Raw genomic sequence first — 19,999 nt, 5'->3', positions numbered from 1 at the left:
TTTATTTGATAGTAAATTCACTAGCTTTCGGGTTAGCCCCTTTGTCAGGTGAATGGAGAGTTCTGGCCTCAGACAGAGCATATAAAGCACAGACAGTACAGATTACTGATTAGACTGTGAATCTTTACACCTAACCTTCTGTTCAAGTCTTAAAGTGGCTAACAATGTGTGTGGAAGGAGCACTGATCACTGTCTGGAGACAATACACATCTCTTTAACCTATGATCAGTGCTCCTTCCACACACATTGTCGGCCACTTTAAGGCTTGAACAGCAGGTTAGGTGTAAAGATTCACATTCCAATCAGTAATCTGTAAACTGTCTGTACTTTATATGCTCTGTCTGAGGCCAGAACTCTCCATTCACCTGACGAAGGGGCTAACCCGAAAGCTAGTGAATTTACTATCAAATAAATCGGTTGGACTGAAACCTGGTGTTGTCAGACTTTTTACTGTGGAGCATTGATACAAGTAAAAGCCAGTTGGATAATATGGGCTGTTTCCGTGCTGTAGATTTTTTGCTTATTATTAACATAAATATGTCAAGTAACTAACAGCATAAAAAAGTTAAATGCTTCCTGATTTAACAGTTTGAAAATAAATTATTTTAGTTGTGGTTGAGCGGAGACATTAAACTGACACATCTCAGCCACTGGTGTAAACAGAACATATTACATAAACAGAGAACAGTCAATCGATTCCTAGTGGGAGTCCCTGCAGTGAAATGTCCTCATTAACTAAATATATGGTTTTAATCTTCTAGTTTGTTGTTTGTTCCTTTGAAAACAAGCCCATTACATTTAAATAAATGTTGCTAACACTCACTAGTACTTGTTTCTACTTGGGTGCCCATTTAGAACTTTAGGCTGCAGTATGAAATAAGCAACACATCATGCGCAAGTCAAAAGCAAATCTCGATAATGTGTATATAACAGAGAATCCAAGATTGCCAGATCAAAGTTCACCCAGTGTTTCATGTGCCCAATATCTCCATTAAAATAGACAGACCAATATGTACTAAAAGTACTATACACTTATAATGCAAACAATATTCAGACTCTCATGTTTCTCAGCACTTGGATTAGACAGTGGGCTAACTGCACAACACATCTCGAAACCAACTCTTGTAACATACTGGTGTCAGTATGTTTGAAAACATCAGCAGCAAAAAGGTAAACTCACCATATTAGTAAATCCAAACCCTTAAGAAGACTCATATCATTGATGATGCCACAGATTGCATATCAGATACTGGCATTGTAGCTACAGATCACCAGATCTCAATTCATTGACCATTCACTGTCCCTAGTCCAGAGAGACAACCCTGTCTGAGAGGAAAATGTTGATGTGATGCAGCAATTTGACATTGACTTAGACAATGGGTTTGTCAACAGATCTGTACATGATCATTCAGTGTTGCTTTGTTTATGGAAATTATTCAATATTTTGATTAAGCAATTTAAATAACACAAAAAGCAAAATGTTATTGTTCACCGAATTACTGAATTCTTCTGCACAGAAGGAGGCCGTTTGGCCTATTACGTTTGTGCTGGCTCTTTGAATGAGCAATGCACCCAGTGCCACTCCTCTGGCTTCTCCCTGTAATTTTGCACATTGTTCCTTTTGAGATAATAATCAATTCCTTAGTGAATATCTTGATTGAACCTGCTTCCACCACAGTGTCAGGCAGTGCATTGCAGATCTTAACCGCCTGCTAGTGACTAATATCTTTTCTTTTAATATCTCCATTACTTCCTTTGCCAATTACTTTAAATCTCTGCCCTGGCATTCTCAGTCCTTTCACCAGTGGAAACTATTTCTTTTGATCTACTCCATCCGGACCTGTCATGACTTTGAATACGTTTATGAAATGTCCTCTAAATCTTCTCTCCACCAAGGAAAACAGACCCAACTTCTCCAATTTGTCTACATAACTGAAATTCCTCATTCCTGAGACCTGAGAAAATACTCAAGCTTCTTTTTTGTAATGTCTCCACAATGTCTTCACATCTGTCCTAAAGTGTGGCGCTCAGAACTGGATGCAACTCAGTCATCCAGTTGAGGTTGAATCACTGTTTTCTTGTACCCTATAACCTTATTAAAGTCAGTGATACAATATGCTTTATTAATCACCCTCTTAACCCTGCTCTGCGATCTTCAATGCCTCATGCATATGTACACCCATTTCCTTCTGTTCCTGCATTCTCCAGCTGATTAAAATATTAATTTATAAGTCCATTTATATTACAAGACATTTAATTCAGAAACTCAGATTGTCATGAACTATCATGGTAGTTTAACTGAGTCCTACTTTCACACTGAAAAGTTTGCAAGCCCAGCCTAGTTTACAAATTGGGCATTTTATTCAGATTTACTGTACAAAGAAATAAAATAAAAGAGAAAAATAAAGTCCAATCATTGTTCAACCAATTCAGCAGTAAATCCAGAAACAATTTTGACCGGAGAACAGGGGAAATTTAAAATTCCTATCCCCAGAGGTTGTGGATTTTCTTATATTCATTCTTGAGATGTGGATGTCATTGATTAGGGTAGCATTTGTTGCCCATCCCTAATTTCCCTTAAGAAGGTGAGGTGAACTGCTACAGTCCATGTGACATGGGTCCAACCACAGTACTGTTAGGGAGGGAGTTCCAGGATTTTGATCCAGCGACAGTGAAGGAATGACAATATATTTTCAAGTCAAATGGTGAGTGACTTGGAGAATGTCCCCATATGTCTCCTGCACTTGTCTTTCTAGATGGTAGTTGTCTGGAAGGCACTGCCTATGGAGCCTGGTGAGCTCTTGTGTCTAGTGGATGGTACATGTGGCTGCCACTGTGCGAGAGCGGTGGAGGGGGTGAATGTTCCTGGATCCTCAATCAAGAGTTAGAACATAAGAACATAAGAAATAGGAGCAGGAGTAGGCCATCTAGCCCTTCGAGCCTCCCCCGCCATTCAATAAGATCATGGCTGATCTGTTGTAGCTCAGTTCCACTTTCCCGCCCTCTCCCCATAACCCTTAATCCCCTCTCTTATCAAGAACCCATCAACCCGCTTCTTAAAAATATTTAGCGAGGCAGCCTCCACCACTTCAACGGGCAGAGAATTCCAGAGATTCACCACCCTTTGAGTGAAGAAGTTCCTCCTCAACTCCGTTCTAAACCGCCTCCCCTTTATCTTGAGGCTGTGCCCCCTAGTCCTACTGTCTTTTTTGAGCGGGAAGAGTCTCTCCACCTCTATCCTATCCATCCCATTCATCATCTTATACGTCTCAATGAGATCTCCCCTCATTCTTCTAAACTCTAACGAGTACAAGCCTAGTTTATTCAGCCTCTCCTCATAGCTCAATCCCCTCAACTCCGGTATCAGCCTAGTAAACCTCCTCTGCACTCCCTCCAGGGCCAAAATATCCTTGCGCAGGTGCGGCGCCCAAAACTGCACACAGTACTCCAGCTGCGGCCTCACCAATGCCCTATACAGCTGCAGCAAGACCTCCCTACTTTTATATTCAATCCCCCTCGCTATGAAGGCCAGCATCCCATTCGCCTTCCTGACCACCTGCTGCACCTGCAAGCTGGGTTTTTGCGACTCATGCACAAGGACCCCGAGGTCCCTCTGCACCGAATCAAGAGTTACTTAGTCCTGTTTGATATTGAGCTTCTTGAGTGTTGTTGGAGCTGGACTCATCAAGGCAATCATAGATAATTCCATCACATTACTAACTTGTGTCATGCAGAAAATGATTTATAGGCTTTGGAGTGTCAGGAGATGAGCTACACACTACAAGATTCCTGGCTTCTGACATGCTCTTTTATTATATGCCTAGTCCAGTTTAGTATCTGGTAAATGGCAACCCCAGGATGCACATATAATGGGGGATTCAGTGATGGTAATGTCACTGAATGTCAAGGGGTGATGGCGGGCGATTTGAAATTCAAGATTGAGATTTTCAGATTTATTTCAGTGGGAAGGGACCAGAAGTAAAAGCATGTAAATAGGACTGAGACACAGATCAGCCGTGACTCAATTCAGTGACAGAATAGGCTTAAGGGGCTGAATTGTCAATGTTCCTAAACATTTATAGATCAGCTCTTCAATTTCAGAATGAAAACTGAAAGTACTGGAAATACTCAGCAAGTTGCAATAGATGAGGAACTTGTTCCAGGAATTGCCAGCTATGAAAACAGACAAAAGTATGCCTTAGTGCACCACTAGGTGCAGGAAGAGAATTGGAACTCAGCATTTAGGTAGCATTTGTGTAGAGTGAAGGAGGTTAATGATATTAAATCACAACTATTCGTGAAAGAAGAGATGCCTCTACCCATCAATTGTTCAAACCTGCAATCCTTCACATAAGAAAGGAAGACAAAGTTTTGTTAAAGCCTTGAATAAGATGAAGTTGAGTGAAACTGCAGACCAGGAATAATTTTGTGATAGAGTGAGTCAGTGCTGCTGAAAAGGCAGGTAGAGTATGTTCAAGTGATGGCACATATTACTGAATGTGGACCTCAGGAAGTAACAAGAAAAGACATTCAAGGAACTTTGAATGTCAGGAAATACCAGTAAACCTTGGTGGAGTTACAACCCCAAGGGTGGAATTTCACTGGGATCCAAGTGGAGTAATTTGGAACTGGAGATAATTTCTGAAGAAGGAGGTGTGACTGTGAAATGAGTTGTGAGAGATCAAGTGAAAGGAAAGAAATGGAAAGGTGAACAAGATAAAAGAGACAAAACATAAATCCTGTCTCAGAGAGAAGCAGAACTTTCTCAAGGTGGAATTATGTGGAAGAGAAGTGGCAGTGAATTAAACACGAACAGAAAAAACAAATGTTGCAGATGCTGAAACTCCAATAGAAAATGTTAGAAATTTTCAGTCGGTCAGCATATGTGGAGAGGAACAGAGTTAATGTTTCAGGTCAATGATGACATGCACTTCCACACACACACGCCTAACCTCCCTTTTCCAAGGACTTTACTCTGCATATGTATTAACTTCCCCAATCCTTTGGTTTTTTTTAAATCATCACCAGTGTCTATGCTTGCCTCACCATGATGCTGCTACATTTGGTGCATATTTTGATTATTCATTTCTATATGCAACTTTTCCAAGTCCGCCCAGGTCACTCTTTCCTCATTTTTTTTCCATTTTTTCTCCCGAGTATAAATGCCTATATTTATCCCTGACATCAACAAATTGGCCCAGGTTCCACTGTAAACATTAACCTTCAATGTCTGCAGTCAGTGTTTGAGGTCTGCTGCATCAGAATGACTCAAGCAGACATTTTAAACAAACAGATATGAAACTTGAATCAACATTAAATCTAATTTTTGTCATGATTTGGCATTGTGCCAATGCTTCATCTGTGGAGGCAAAATTTGATTGCTGTTCATCCATTCTGAGTCCAGATCAAAACCTACACCAAAACATGGACAACCCCCCAGAAAATTAAGTACCTACATCAGAATATTGAAAAGCTCACGCCAGAACATGGGAAGTTCATACCATGACATGAATATCAAAGCAGAATATGGAAAATCCACAACAGGACCTTTCAAATCTACAACAGAACACATCAAGTCCACACCAAAACATACCAAACCCACACAAGAACATGCCAAATCCACACCAGAACATATCAAATTCACACCCTGAACATGGAATGCCCACAAACGCAAGGGCAAATTGCACAAAAATTCTTTCTGAAATAAATATCTTTTTAAAGAGACATCAAAAAAGGCAAAGAAAGTAATTTCGGGCATTTTTTTTCAATATCCAATTTGTTTAACTTGGACTACCTGCCTTTCTTTGATCAATAAAAGCTGTGGTCAATGTTTTGTGTGTCAGTAGCTGGAATTAAAATAGCTGCAAGCAACCTGCTAACTGAAGTTTGCCTGTATCACACAATTGCTTAATTTGTCATCCACACTTGAGATTTTACATTAATTTGATATTTTAAAAGGGATCAAGGCAATAACAGCAAAATGAAATCTGAAAGTGAGATTTTCTTTAAGGAAGTATTTGGGGATTATTGGGTGATGAACAGGCCATTGGGTGGTTTGGGACTGAAATCTTGTCATTCCTATTTAAGATTAGTTTGTTTGAAGCATCGCATGGACAACTTGCTCTACCCTGAATATTGTTATATTTAAAATGACAGCCTGACTAACTGGAAACTTTCTCAACATGCTACATAGGGATTAGGTTAAATTGTATCTATATTCTGTTCAGAATCGAGGTAATTTGAAGAAGCCAGGAAGGATGAGGAACAAAAAAACAACAGGTCTGATCTGTGAAAGATGTCTATGACTGTTGCACGCACAATGAATTGCTTTGTGCTTTTGAGAATGTTTGTTATTAAGCAAAAACAGCTGCCATTTTGCACACAAAAACTTCTACAAACAGCAATAACAAACAATAACCATAGAATCCATACAGAGGAAAAGGAGGCTATTTGATCCATCAAGTCTGCAGTGATCACAATCCCACCCAGGCCCTTATCCCCATAACCCCATCTATTTACCCTCCTAGTCGTCCTAAAACTAAGGGACAATTTAGCATGGCTAGTCAACCTAATGTGTACATCTTTGCAATGCATCCACTATTACTGATGTTACTAGGCAGCAGATTTTGCCATGCCACTGGGAAGGCTACTTGCTTTATTTCAATAGTGCGATGAAAATTCTCCAGAACCACTAGGCGTTGCCAACATGGATGCTTCTAGGGTTTAAGGTCTTATTTGAGGGATGGTAATGCAAGGAGGATGTATATAATCAAGAGAAAGGCTTGTAGGAAGATGTAAAGTAAAGGGTTAACATGAAAAGTGCATGATGCTAGGGGTGCTGCCTTATTCAGAAAATGATTATTAATCAGGATGGTATGGGGGCACAGTGGTTAGCACTGCTGCCTCAGTGTCAGGGACCTGGGTTTGATTCCAGCCTCGGATGACTGTGTGTAATTTGCATATTATTTCTGTGGCTGCAAGGGGAAAATATGTGGCGTTATGGTTGGGGGCGGGGGTGGGGGGGGTGGGACTGAGTAAGATGCTCCAACAGAGCAGACTCAATGGGCTGAATGGCCTCCTTCTGCACTGTAGGGATTCTATGAATTCTAATCTGATACCGTTTGCTGATCCAGAAGTTAGCCTTTAAAGACTCATTTGCTGAGGTCCTTCCGCAGGTCTGTTCATACATTCTCCAGGTCAATCTGGATGTTTGCCATTGAGCAAAGGACAATCCGCTTGTAAGATCATGCCTTTTCCTTCGTGGTTTCAGTAAGTCTGCCTTGTAAACACACTGATTACTCCTAGTGGCTAGAACCACAACCTCAGTTTTTGGTGGGGAAAGGCCTAGTCACTGAATTGAATAAAGCACTAACTATGACCTTGTAACTGTAGGCGGTGTGGTCTCATAGCTCCCTGGTGAAAGAGGCAAAGTGCATATGAATTTCTATTTAACATCCAAAAGATGTTTTGCTTCCAAACATTTTATTCTAAATGTCTGATTATTCCTGAGCAAAAACAACAGTCGATAACACTCCTATGAAGCCCCTGGGGATATTTTGCCATTATAGGTGCTTTATGAAGCATTTAGTTGTTGTATTACAGGCTCTGTCAAGCATTGCAAATGTGTTGATGGTTTCCATCATTTAAATCCCAAGATCTTATACTGCTTTGGAGCATTTCCCAAAGTGGGTTGTTTAGCACAGAATTCAGAAATATATAGAACTTATTTTAGTTGAATTTATCATTGCTCAATTCCGGCCACTTTGGCCTCTTTGCTGCTGATGTTGTCACAGTGGATGTTCAGCTCATGCCTATCCACCTTGTGATCTACTACATCCACCTGAGAGGGAGCAAAGAGAGCCTTAGTTCTAAATCAGAGAGGTAATTACTGGAATTCTCCAGTCTGCATTCCTCATGAGCACTTTGAGCGAGAATGGAGAATTTGGCGCTCAGTCAAATCTCCATTCACTGCATCAGGGCTGGAGAATCCCAGCCACAGATGAGGTTGGAGAATTTCACACAATGTCTCTGAAAGTGCAGCAGATTTTATGCTGAAGTGCCTGAAGTCAGGAACATCTAGCTCAAAGGTAGGACATAGTCACTGAGCCAAATTCAACGGGTCTGCCAGCTGTATGTTTCCTGCCGGCGGGGGATAGCACATTGTTTGCTAGCAGCAGGATACTCTGGTCCCGCCACTGTCAATAGGAATTCCCAGTGACATCACCTCACGCCGCCGGGAAACCTACGGGCAGGGATGTGCTGCCAGCGGGAACGGAGAATCCCGCCGGCATGAACAGCCGTGGAATTCCAGCCAACATGTTTTATAAGTGCCTGGCTGGACCAAAAAACACCATCAGGTTGTGAGAGAGAGAAGGGAGAGTGAAATCAGCTGATTGGTACTACATTAGGAATAGTCTTAAAGGGTGACATCAGTAATAGTCTTTCCATCTTCTCTGGTAATTGAGATCGCAAGATGGTCAGTAGCTGCTAGTAGACAAAATATGAGAATGGGGAAAGAAATTTGGGGTGACTCATGTGACATGCTGGCACAGTGGTTAGGGTGGCATAGTGTCACAGTGGTTAGCACTCACGGCGCCAGGTGTTGAGTGAATGCCTGTGTGGAGGTTGTACATTCTCTCCGTGTCTGTGTGGGTTTTGTCCAGGTGCTCTGGTTTCCTCCCACAGTTCAAAGATGTATAGGTTAAGTGAATTGGCCATATTATATTACCCCGTAGTGTTTCAAGATGTGTAGATTAGTGGGGTAAATATGTGGGGTCATGGGAATAGCGCCTGCATAAGATGCTCTGTCAAGGTGTCAGTGCAGACTTGACGGGCTGAATGGCCTCCTTCTGTACTATAGGAGTTCTATGATTTCATGAATCTATGACTCAGCGTATGTAATCATGTAATAGACGCATGGTCATGAATTCTCACTCAATAAACCACTGAGCTTTGCCAAGGTACTGCAAGAGATGTCAATTAGAAGTGAAATGTTTTCTCACATTGAGGGAAGGGAGTTGGTAAGTGAATTATGTTGCAGCAATTCACTTGTATTCACCTCTCAGTTGCAATAGGCCTGAGATAATAATCTGCCTACCCTCTGTCTGGGGAACAATTAACACATGGGAAGAAAATCCAAAGGAAATGCGGGACGGGAGGGGAAATAACTGTTATTGGAAAGAGAAAATAGAAGCAAGATTTAAGTGAAATTGCTGGACAATAATTTATTTGCAAGGCAATAGTTATCTTTAATAAAAGCTGACAATCATTAGCTGGTGAAAGTGTATATCACAATCCTTTTGAGCAGTTACATAGTAAGCTCCTAATAGTATCATTTGTGCTAAAAGTGGAATTCATTGAACTCAATAAAATTCTGTCTTTTACCTTTCAGGTTTGGCACCTTCAGAAAGATCTGGGACTAAGGTTCAGTTTCCACTGTCAAGTTCACTAGTTGAAAGTAAATGGAATGCTGCCTTCATAAGAAACGTTGGGAAGGAACTCTCATTGTCCATATGCTCACCTGCCAATGCCAAGATCGGGCACTATACATTAAAACTGCTGTGTACAACACAAGGTCAATCTGCTTCACTTGACCTCGGAAAATTCATCTTGCTCTTCAATCCATGGTGCTCAGGTATAATACTTTTAAATGGATTCTGTTGCAGGCTTTGATGTCAGCCTTCTCTATGATCATAATTTTACTCTTCAAGTAACCAGACCAAGTCACAGAGTTCTTTTAAACAACTGTTTTAATCAGGCTATATCGCTCGGACCCTGAAAAGTCACAGCTCACATTCTGTAGCTAACCAGAGTGCAGTATTCCGAGATACACAAGTGGTCATAGTTCAAATTCGATTGCAAGTAATAAGCATATACCAATTGCAACCACTTTACGCTTGCTTCATTTTAGGCTGGAATTCTCTGGCTGTTCATTCTGGCAGAATTCTCCGGTCCTGCCGGCAGCACACCACTGCCCAAGGGTTTCCTACTAGTGTGGGGTGACAACAATGGAAATTCCCATTGACAGCAGGGTTCCAGAGAGCTGGGAAGCCGGAGAATCCCACCCCACCATATCCAATCTTTGTGAAGGGTTAATACGTCATTGTTTTTACAGGTTATCATAGTCCAGCTTGTTCCTGTGTCAGTGGATTACTCCCTTTTTCCTAATTCCAGATGTCTGATTTAATGAGTTTTGCTCAGGCTAATGGCCTTGGTGCATTTCTGTGAAGGCTCTTATAAGAGGACTTTTTTTTTCATAGCAGCTTGTGTGATTATTAACCCTTTCAGATTCCATTGTGAAATCATAACTGCATGATAATAAAACAGCCCAGGAGATATGTGCAGCAAATGTGGCCTTACTTACATCCTAAGATCAAATAAAAATCGACTGTTAATTCTTAGGTGTCATATTATAATGGGAACGAGTATCACGGTTAAACATTCTTAGTTCAACAATTTTGAACAATAGTATTATTAATCAATCATTAGTCATCTGCATTCAATTGCTCACATTTCAGAGTTCATTTGTAATGTTTATTGAGGTTAAAAGTGGGCTCATGGGGAATAGAATATTTTTCTTTCTTCGTTAATTATCTTGGGCTGGTACAAAATACATGTAGAATCAGCAGTGTCATTCTGATTCCACCTACTCTGCCTCAGTAGCATTCAAGTGCAAGCTCAGGGCAGGGATCCCTTTCATCTCTCAAGGCCAAATATCTTTCAAGTCTCTTTCATTAGAGGTTCTTAATTTGAGCAGAATTATGAACAGTTCTGAGATTAGGACTGGATTTCACAACCAACATCCCAATTTACATTCTACCTGTCTCTGCTGGCTTCAAATCAAGACCATCGAGAGAGAGAGAGAGCAGTGTTTAAAAACCACAAATACCTGAACTCAGCAGTATCGTCCGAGTGTGAAGATATTTGGTTAACATCAGTAGGTGCTGGTTGTTAAGTTAACAATATAAGCAATATTGGCAGTTGTTATAATGTTGGTAGGCTATTGATACCTTGCCAACTGCTTGGTAATATTGTACATGCAAATCCTCTAGGTCAGTTTCCCCAGGGTACCCCTCACATGTACTATTTATAATGGATATTTGAGACATATTGAATTGAATTGACTGCCATACAATACTGGCATCTACATGGCACTCAGAAAGTGACTCATCCTCCTGCCAGCTTCATATTGTGGTCTACAGACACAATTTACTGTAACTGTAGGGTAGTAATCACTGACATTTTTTTAAAATTTCAGATGATACCGTCTTCTTAGACGCTGAGAATCAACGCAGGGAATATGTACTCAATGATCAGGGCATGATCTACGTGGGTTCAAGGACACACATTTCAGACATGGCTTGGAATTTTGGGCAGGTACTGAAAAATGTAAACTTTCTTTGTTAGTGAAAGAAAAGTAACCGATAAGCATAAAGAATGGATGTGCACACATACAAAATGTAGTCATTTCAGTTTTGCTGTTCTTGTGGACTTCTATTAACCTCACTTTATTTTCAGAGCAACCTGCTGCTGAGAAGGTTAAGAGGAGATTTATTAGAGGTGTTCGAAATCATTAACGGTTTTGATAGAGTAGCTACAACAGTTTGCAGTGAAGGAAGTGGCAGTAACCAGAAGATACAGGTTTAAGATAGACTCAGATATCAGACTAGGAGTTTTGTCCAAGTGCAGCGAGCTTTTATGTTTTGGAATGAGCTGCCCAAAGGATGGTGAAATCAACTTTCAAAGAGGAATTGAATATACGTTTGATGGGTAGAAGATTTCAGCTATAGGGAAAGAAAAAAGGAGTGGAACTAATTGGATAGTTGAATGGTTTCCTTTTATTCTGCGATTATGAGTGACACAGTGGTTAACACTGCTGTCTCACAGTGCCAGGGATCCGAGTTTGATTCGTGGCGTAGGTCACTATCTGTGCGGAATTTGCACATTCTACCCATACTTGTGTGGGCTTCCAATGGGTGCTCCGGTTTCCTTCCATAGTCTGAAAGACTTGCTAGTTAGGTGCTTTGGCCATGCTAAATTTCCCCCTCAGTGTACCCGAACAGACGCCAGAACGTGGCAACTAAGGGATTTTCATGGTAACTCCACTGCAATGTTAATCTAAACCCTACTTTGTGACACTAATAAATAAACTTTAAACTAAACTTTGTGTAATTCTGAGCTAATGTTTACTAGTGATTCCTCATAAATCATGTACATCTAGCCATTATTCTTTGTTTTGCCCGGACCTCTTCACAAAGTCTTGGTGAAGTCCTGTATTGTTGATTTCAACTGCAACATATTTGAAAGAAGATGCACCTAAATTGCTCAGATCTGAGATTTTGGTTGGATAAGAGATATGGAGCAAAGAGAAGAAAATGGAATTGAGATTTTGAGCAGCGAGCATCTCGTTGAACGGCAGAGTAAGCATTCCACTCACCAATCTACTTATGCTCCAGTAGTCCTAGTTGGAGAAACTTGGTTTGCTGTCACTGGAACTATGGAGGTTGAGGGGTGACCTGATAGAAATCTACAGGATTATGAGAGACATGGATAGTCAGAAGCTTTGTCCCAGCATGGAAGAGTCAGCTACTAGGTGGCACAGGTTTAAGGTGCAAGGGGCAATGTTTAAAGGAGATGTATGAGACTATTTTTTACACAGAGTGTGGTGGGTGCCTGGAACCCACTGCTGGGGGAGGTAGTGGAAGCTGATACGGAAGTAACTTTTAAGGGACGTTTTGACAAGTACATGAATAGGATAAGAATAGGTAGGTAGCGGGTTTTAGTTAAGTTGGGCAGCATGGTCGGTGCAGGCTTGGAGGGCTGAAGGGCCTGTTCCTGTGCTGTAATTTTCTTTGTTTTTTGATATGTTTTCCTTGGATAGAGATTTGTGTAAATTGTACAAGGAAGATCAAGGGACCAATTCTGAGCTTCAAGTAAAAGTTGGTTGGAATTTGCTTTGTATTGATTTAAGATGTACCAGAGTGTGAAGTGCAAGTCGCATTTGATTTCCCCCGTCCAAGCTTATTTGTATAAAGGTTCACAATTAGAGGGAAAGTATCTCAAATGAGTCTAGGGGCTTATACCATTGTTGAAGGAGAATGTTTTGTGCAAGTGAAATTAAAGGGATAGCAGTGAACAAGGACCATACCGAGAGGAACAACGGTTTGGAAAACTTTTGAGAGGTCGCTAAAAGGCACCCAACCTGTTATCAGTTGTTGTTGCCTGCTGGCAAGTGAAAGAGCAGCCCCAGTGCCTGATATCCCTCTCTCAAAGTTGCTAAAATGAAAGAAAAATAGCATGAAATGCTTAAAACAAGAGTTTTCTGCCATGCCATACTACAGCAACACCACCATAGAATAATTTCATACTATGTCAGAATGTGGGTATGACTAAATTGTGGGCCTCAGCTAGCATTTACATTGCTGGGCACATGCTGACCCCATGCTGCACGAGAGTTGCAGCTCCCCTTAACAACAGATCATGCGCGTGGCCTCTGCCTGTCTCCTACACAGACCAGGAGAAGGCAGTCTTCACTGTTATTATCAAGTAGGCTTGATTGACCTTGGAAGGAATAGTTTTGTCACATCTTGTGAACACAGACAACACTGCTTCCGGAGGCCAAGTCACTGAATGTATTAAAGAAAGAAATTCCTAGATGCATAGGATGTGAAGGACTATGGGGAGAGAGTGGGAGTGTGGCGTTAAGATAAAGAAGGGCCTTCACAACACAGGACGCACGATAGCGCAGAGTTGCTGAGCAGAGACTGACAGCCAAGTTCTGCACACATGAGGACGGCCTCAACTGGGATCTTGTGTTCATGTCACACTATCTGTAACCCCATGACTTGCCTGAACTTGCTGTCCTGTCTGGAGACAATACACATCTCTTTAACCTATGCTTAGTGCTATCTCCACTCACATTGTCTGCACTTTTAAGACTTGAATAGCAGGTTAGCTGTAAAGACTCGCATTCTAATCAGTATTCTGTAAACTGTGAGTGGCATTATATGCCCTTCTCTGATCAGAACTCTCCACACACTTGACGAAGGAACAGCATTTCTGAAAGCTTGTGGGTTTACTATCAAATAAGCCTGTTGGACTTTAACCTGGTGTTGTGAGACTTCTTACTGTGGTTACCCCAATCCAATGCTGGCATCTCCACATTGTTAAGATAGAGAATCAGCTATGGTCGCATTAAATGGGGGAACAGGCTCAATTGGCCGAATAGCCTATCCTGCTCCTATTTTCTCTGTTTCTATATTTTCTTCACTCTCCCATTACTTCCTTCACACAATGCTTTTCAAACTTTAACAAAAGAAAGAAGTTTATATAGCATCCCTCACAGCCTAGGGATGCCCATAAGCACTTCAGAATCAATGAAGTGCTGTCACTTTTGCAATGTAAGGATCACACTGTAGTTAGGTTGCTTCTAAAGAACACTGCAGCATCAATGGTGAATCAAGCATTCAGATCTCAACAGCCCCCAAAACAAAAGGGGAGTGCTGGTCAAACAACATCTACTAAAGTGAGCTATGTTACTATTCTCAGTAAATACATGGGGTTGGATGTAGTCTGGAGACCACTTGAGCAGTCAGACCCACTGGCATCTCTCTGCAGTTCCTACTCTTTTCTCCAGCTATGTTGGCCGTAATTCTCCAGTCTCACATGCCCCACTGCCACTGCCAGTGAGAGTGGAGAATTGGGCACTCAGACAAATCTCCTTTCACCGCAGCAGTCTGGGGAATCCCAGCTGCGGGCGATGTTGGAGAATTCTGGTCAACTTCAATGTTTCTATTGACAAATCTGATGGTGCCAGTTAAGATTGGGGCTACAACAAAAATAAAGATAATTGGGACAAAGGCTTATTAAAGAAAAGCCCCAAAATCAGGTGCTTTCTGCTCCCTCAGTATGATAAACCAAGGTTTCACGCAGTGGGATCAAAGTTTAAACTGGGCGTTTATCTAACAGTTACTGACATTAAGCATTCACAAATTTCACTGCTTAAAATAGATGGATGCTAAACATTTTATTATTGCTTCTTGCTTTCAGTTTGAACATGGTATTGTGGAAATTTGTTTGAAACTGCTGGATAACAGCTCAAACTGCCTGGAAAATCAAGACATAGATTGTTCTCAAAGGCATGATCCAGTTTATGTCGGCAGGATTGTGACAGCTATGGTAGGAACTGAAACTGAATGCCTTCTGCTTCTATTAATAGTTTAATTATCTCCGCAGGGAGGAAATTAGCTGTTCTCTATAAATTTATCCATTGTTATCATAGTAATAAATGACCATTGGATGGATTTGATTGTTTCTTTTAGTTATCCTAATTTGGTAAGATATTCAAAACTTCATTACTATAATGACATTTTAGGTTAAAGACAACAGTGAAAAGATTGAACCTGTGGATTTATTCTGAGTGTTACAGCTGAAAGTTGGAAGCAGCTGCACATTATCCCTGTATAAGGGCTGATGGTATTATAAGTGACTTAGTAAACAAGTATTCATTATTGATATCCAAATAGGATGAAACCTTCTTCAAAGCTTCACGATAACTGAGTTGGGTGTGCTGATGCCGTTCCTTGAAAAGAGAGTCTTAAGTTCATGCTCTTCCCAAATTCGGCTGGCATGTGATAGGCAAGTGCACGTCCCAAGGGAATAGAACAAGAGAACATCAACTTAGGTTGTTCTCGGCACTCCTTCTTACCAGGCTTGAGCAGAACAGCTGGAGTCTGAAAATAACTTAAATTGCCAGCCTACCAGAGTTAACTGAAAATATTGAAATGATTAAAGAAAGTGCAGAAACAATTCAGTCTTACAGATTATCTTAACCATAATGGTAATCAACAAAACCAATGTGAGTGAATCTGCACGTGCTGGTTTGATTGATGCATATGGCCTATTTTGAAATAACTCTCTGCAAGTGGCAGTGCATTAAAAATCCCTTTTATCATAGAATCTCTACCGTGCAAAAGAGGCCATTTGGTCCATTGGATCTGCATCAACTCTCTGAAAGGGCACCTTATTCCTTTCCCTATCACTGTAACCCCATACATGTTCCATGGCTAGTCCACCTAACCTACACATTTTTGCACACTAAGGACCCTATTTTACCATTTTGATTCTAAGTTCTGTGCAGATTTGAAACTGGAATTGTTTCAGATCCGACTTTTAGACCTGTTTTGAGGTGCTCCCATACGCACTCTGCCTGCAAAAATATCAGCGATTCCGAATCGTGCTTCAGAAACCTGTGGGCAAGGCTTAATGTGTTCGAAATGCTGCAGCTCCAAGAGGAGCCTCAAAATGATAGAATGTTGCTCCCCTGCCATATCCCTCCTGGGCCTGATAATGCCTCCACTTGGCCCCCACAGACGTGCCCCACCCCCACAACATTATCCCTTCACCCTCACGCCACCCAGACTGATCACAGGCCCCTCCTTCCCCCCACCACTTTCAAGCAGATTGATTCCCCCTTCCGCACCCCCCCAGCCAATCTCATGCAGAATGGCATCAGGCACCCTTCTGTTGCACTGATCTCAGGCATAGTGGCAGCGCACCACCCCTTTCCCTCCACAGATCTCAGAAAAAGTGGCATTGCACCAACCCCCACCCCAAAAATCCCAAGCAGAGAGCCTTCGGGTGCTAGGCACCTACCTTCCCACTAACTGGAGCGCCTGAATCGGACTTCTATGGAGCATGTCAGTTTCAAGCCAGTTCTGGATGGCCGAACGCAGTGGTAAAGGGGGAAGTGCCCAATAAAGTTGGACGTGCAGCCCATTAAGTCAATTTAAATGCATGCAAATGCATTTAAATGACCATTGCGCCCATTTCGGGCATAGTCCCGATCGCGGCCATTTTCAGGCCTTGGTAAAGGGGGAACCAGCACGGGGGCAGGCAGGGATAGTGCTACTCGTCTCATGCCTGACTTTACCAAGTTTTCATGCCCAAAAACTTGATGGTAAAATTGGGCCTTAAGGGTGGAATTTTCCCATCCTGCCTGCCACGGGAAATGTAGCCAGAGGAAATCCACTCAGACACAGAGAAAATGCGTCAACTACACACAGGCAGTCTCCCAAGGTCAGAATTGAACCCGGGTCCATGGAGCTGAGAGGCAGCAGCACTAAGCACAGTGCCACTGTGCTGCCCAGTGTGATCTAGTATCCTTCACAAGTATCTAAAACTGATTACTAACTCTTCTCTTATTCTGTTGGGGTCGTGGCTGCCACTTGCAATTGAAACCACGTTTGTCTGTTTTATTTTAGAATGAAGCAAAACAAACTTGTGAAGCCCGTTGATTGATTGTCAGTAACAACTGCTAAGATGTACATGTAATTAGCATTTTGATTAGATGAGTTATTGCAGCAGAATTCTGCTTTGCCTCCTGCCAATACAAATCCACGTGTAGCAAAACAACACTTTGTAATATTCTTATATTTAATTTATTTTCCTTATTACATGATTTATTGTTTTTCCTTATTCAAGCCCATCAAGTCTGCACCAACTCCAATCCCACCCAGGCTCTATTCCTGTAACCCCCCACATTTACCCTGCTAACTCCCTGACACAAGGGTCAATTTAGCATGGCCAGTCAACCTAACCTGCATACCTTTGGGCTGTGGGAGGAAACTGGAGCACCTGGAGGAAACCCACGCAGACATGGGGAGAATGTGCAAAATCCGCACAGACAGTGAACCGTTGCTGGAATTGAAACTGGGTCCCTGGCACTATGAGGAAGCAGTGTTAACCATTGCGCCACTGTGCCATTGGCTTGGTAATAAAAAATTGGCAACAAATGAGATAATGGGCACAATTCTCCAACCTCGCCCATGGCTGGGACTCTCCGGTCCCACAGCAGTGAAAGGTGACTTGGCAGAGCACTAAATTCTCTGTTCTCACTGGCAGCGGTAGCAGGGAATGCAACACTGGAGAATGCCAGTCGATGCATATAAATTGAAGCCAAATTTGGTTCCGTCATCCCACACGGGTAGTTTTATGATGGAAGTCTTTGGATTTATCCCTGCCATATTTAGGGCTGCTTGCTGTCAGCCACCGTTTTGTAGCAGCCAGCAGGTGAGTGGGACCCTGCTCCACCCCTACCACCCAGGACCACCACCCCCCCCCCCCGCCCCACCACACACACACTCCCACGCACACACCATGGTGTGTTGGAGGTGGCCCATCATCTGGCAACAGGAGGATCCTCCAGTCTGGTCAACAGGTTTTCCAGCTGTTGGCACCCCCCACTGCCAGGGAACCCGCATCAGGAGGCTGTTGTTGGTGGGACCAGAATATCCCGCCGGAGGGAATGGCAGCAAATATTAAAACAAAACTATGCTAACATAACCCACCTCAACCACTTTGTTGAATACTTAGTCTAAGGTTTACAGGAAAGTGATAAGGACTGAAAGAAAATAAGATAAAAGGCACGGGATCACATTCACATTCTTATTGCTTGGCATTAAGCACTGCTTGGATGTAACAGAGTAAAATCTGGCAAGGAGCAATCCATGCCTTTTATAGATCGTGTCAGATTTTCCTTTCATTAAATTACTTGCTGGTGCTTAATGGACCATGGGAGCAAATCTCCACAACACCACAAAAACAGACTTCATAAAGTTTCTAACTAATGATATTTCATAGGGATTCATGTCAAAAATCACTTGCTTCCAAATACCTTGAAGAATAATTGAAAATGCATTATGTTAGGATGAAGCCATTGATTTTTTTCTGGCAATATCTGGAAACAAAGTTTGGAAGAAATTTAGAAATGTTTATTTCCTTAAAGAATAGAGTGGGTAATGTTAAATTGGATCAGATTCACAAGCAAGGCAGCCCCAAGTGTTTTATTTCTTCTATTCATTGAAAACTAATTACAACAAACATAATTGGTTTTGAAGGAGCCTCAAGAGACTGAAGAATTTAATAGTAAAGAGTTGTCACATCTTCTCAAATGAAAGGCTCAATCAAGAGTCATATTGAATGAGTTCTGCTGAAGCAATAGCTACTAATGGCTTGCTGCAATGCAAAGGTTTATTAAAATGAATTGGACGTAACTGGGTGGCATGGTAGCACAGTGGTTAGCACTGCTGTTTCACAGCTCCAGAGACCTGGGTTCAATTCTTGGCTTGGGTTGCTGTCTGTGTGGAGTTTGTACGTTCTCCGTATGTCTGTGTGGGTTTCCTCCGGGTGCTCGGGTTTCCTCCCACAGTCCAAAAATGTGTTAGGCTAATTGGCCATGCTAAAATTGCCCCTTAGCATCCTGAGATGCATAGGTTAGCGGGTAAATGTGTAGGGATATGGGGGAAGGGCCTGGGTGGGATTGTGGTCGGTGCAGACTCGATGGGCCAAATGGCCTCTTTCTGCACTGTAGGGTTTCTGTGATTCTGTAACACTTCAAAAAAATTAGTAAGTTATTAATTGTTATGTGAAATGATCAGGCTCATATTGGAAAGGGAAAAATATACATGTGTAAAGTTGAGGGGGGGGGACAGAATTTAATGCCCCCAGAGATTACTTTGGAGGAGGGGGAGCGGGAGGGGGGAGCGGTTACCTTCCTGTCCCCCCACCTCCGCCCGATTTGAGTCCAAGGCCGTCTGACAGTAAATAAGAGTCTGAAGTAGGCAATTAATGTCCACTTAAGGCCGTTATGCTGTCACTACTGGCATTCTACCCATGGCGAATGTGGACTCACGATATGGAGGGATTGACAAGCAAACGTGTTTGCTTGCAGCCTCATGGGGTGCTGAGATTTCCCATTCAAAGCTACCTAATGCCCCAGCAAGTGTGGCCCCCTGATACCTGCTGACATTTCAACCCCCGTTCTCCATATCTTTCTAGTGAATCCCATCCTGTGATCCCCCCGTCCAAACATAAATGGTTATTCTCAAGAGATAATGACCACCTTAGTCTGAAAATATTACGGAAAACAGCGGAAATATTCAATAGGACAGGCAGCATATGTTGAGAGAAACAAGAATTGACATTTCAGGTTGATGACTCT

The 19,999-nt window shown here is 42.1% G+C and overlaps 1 protein-coding gene across 1 annotated transcript in view; it reads left to right on the top strand.

Moving 5' to 3' along the window:
- Positions 1-19,999, top strand: part of LOC145353680 (protein-glutamine gamma-glutamyltransferase 2-like) — a 55,620-nt gene that overhangs the window by 8,995 nt on the left and 26,626 nt on the right. Inside the window, exons 3-5 of the mRNA XM_080204452.1 lie at positions 9,392-9,634; positions 11,258-11,376; positions 15,049-15,177. Of these exons, the coding sequence (XP_080060578.1) occupies positions 9,392-9,634; positions 11,258-11,376; positions 15,049-15,177 (491 nt within the window). The remainder of the gene's footprint in view (positions 1-9,391; positions 9,635-11,257; positions 11,377-15,048; positions 15,178-19,999) is intronic.

This window comes from Carcharhinus amblyrhynchos, chromosome 16 (assembly GCF_965287045.1).
Source record: "Carcharhinus amblyrhynchos chromosome 16, sCarAmb.v2.hapA, whole genome shotgun sequence".
In the NCBI taxonomy this organism is placed as follows: Eukaryota; Metazoa; Chordata; class Chondrichthyes; order Carcharhiniformes; family Carcharhinidae; genus Carcharhinus; species Carcharhinus amblyrhynchos.
This window is presented reverse-complemented; position numbering and strand designations above follow the sequence as displayed.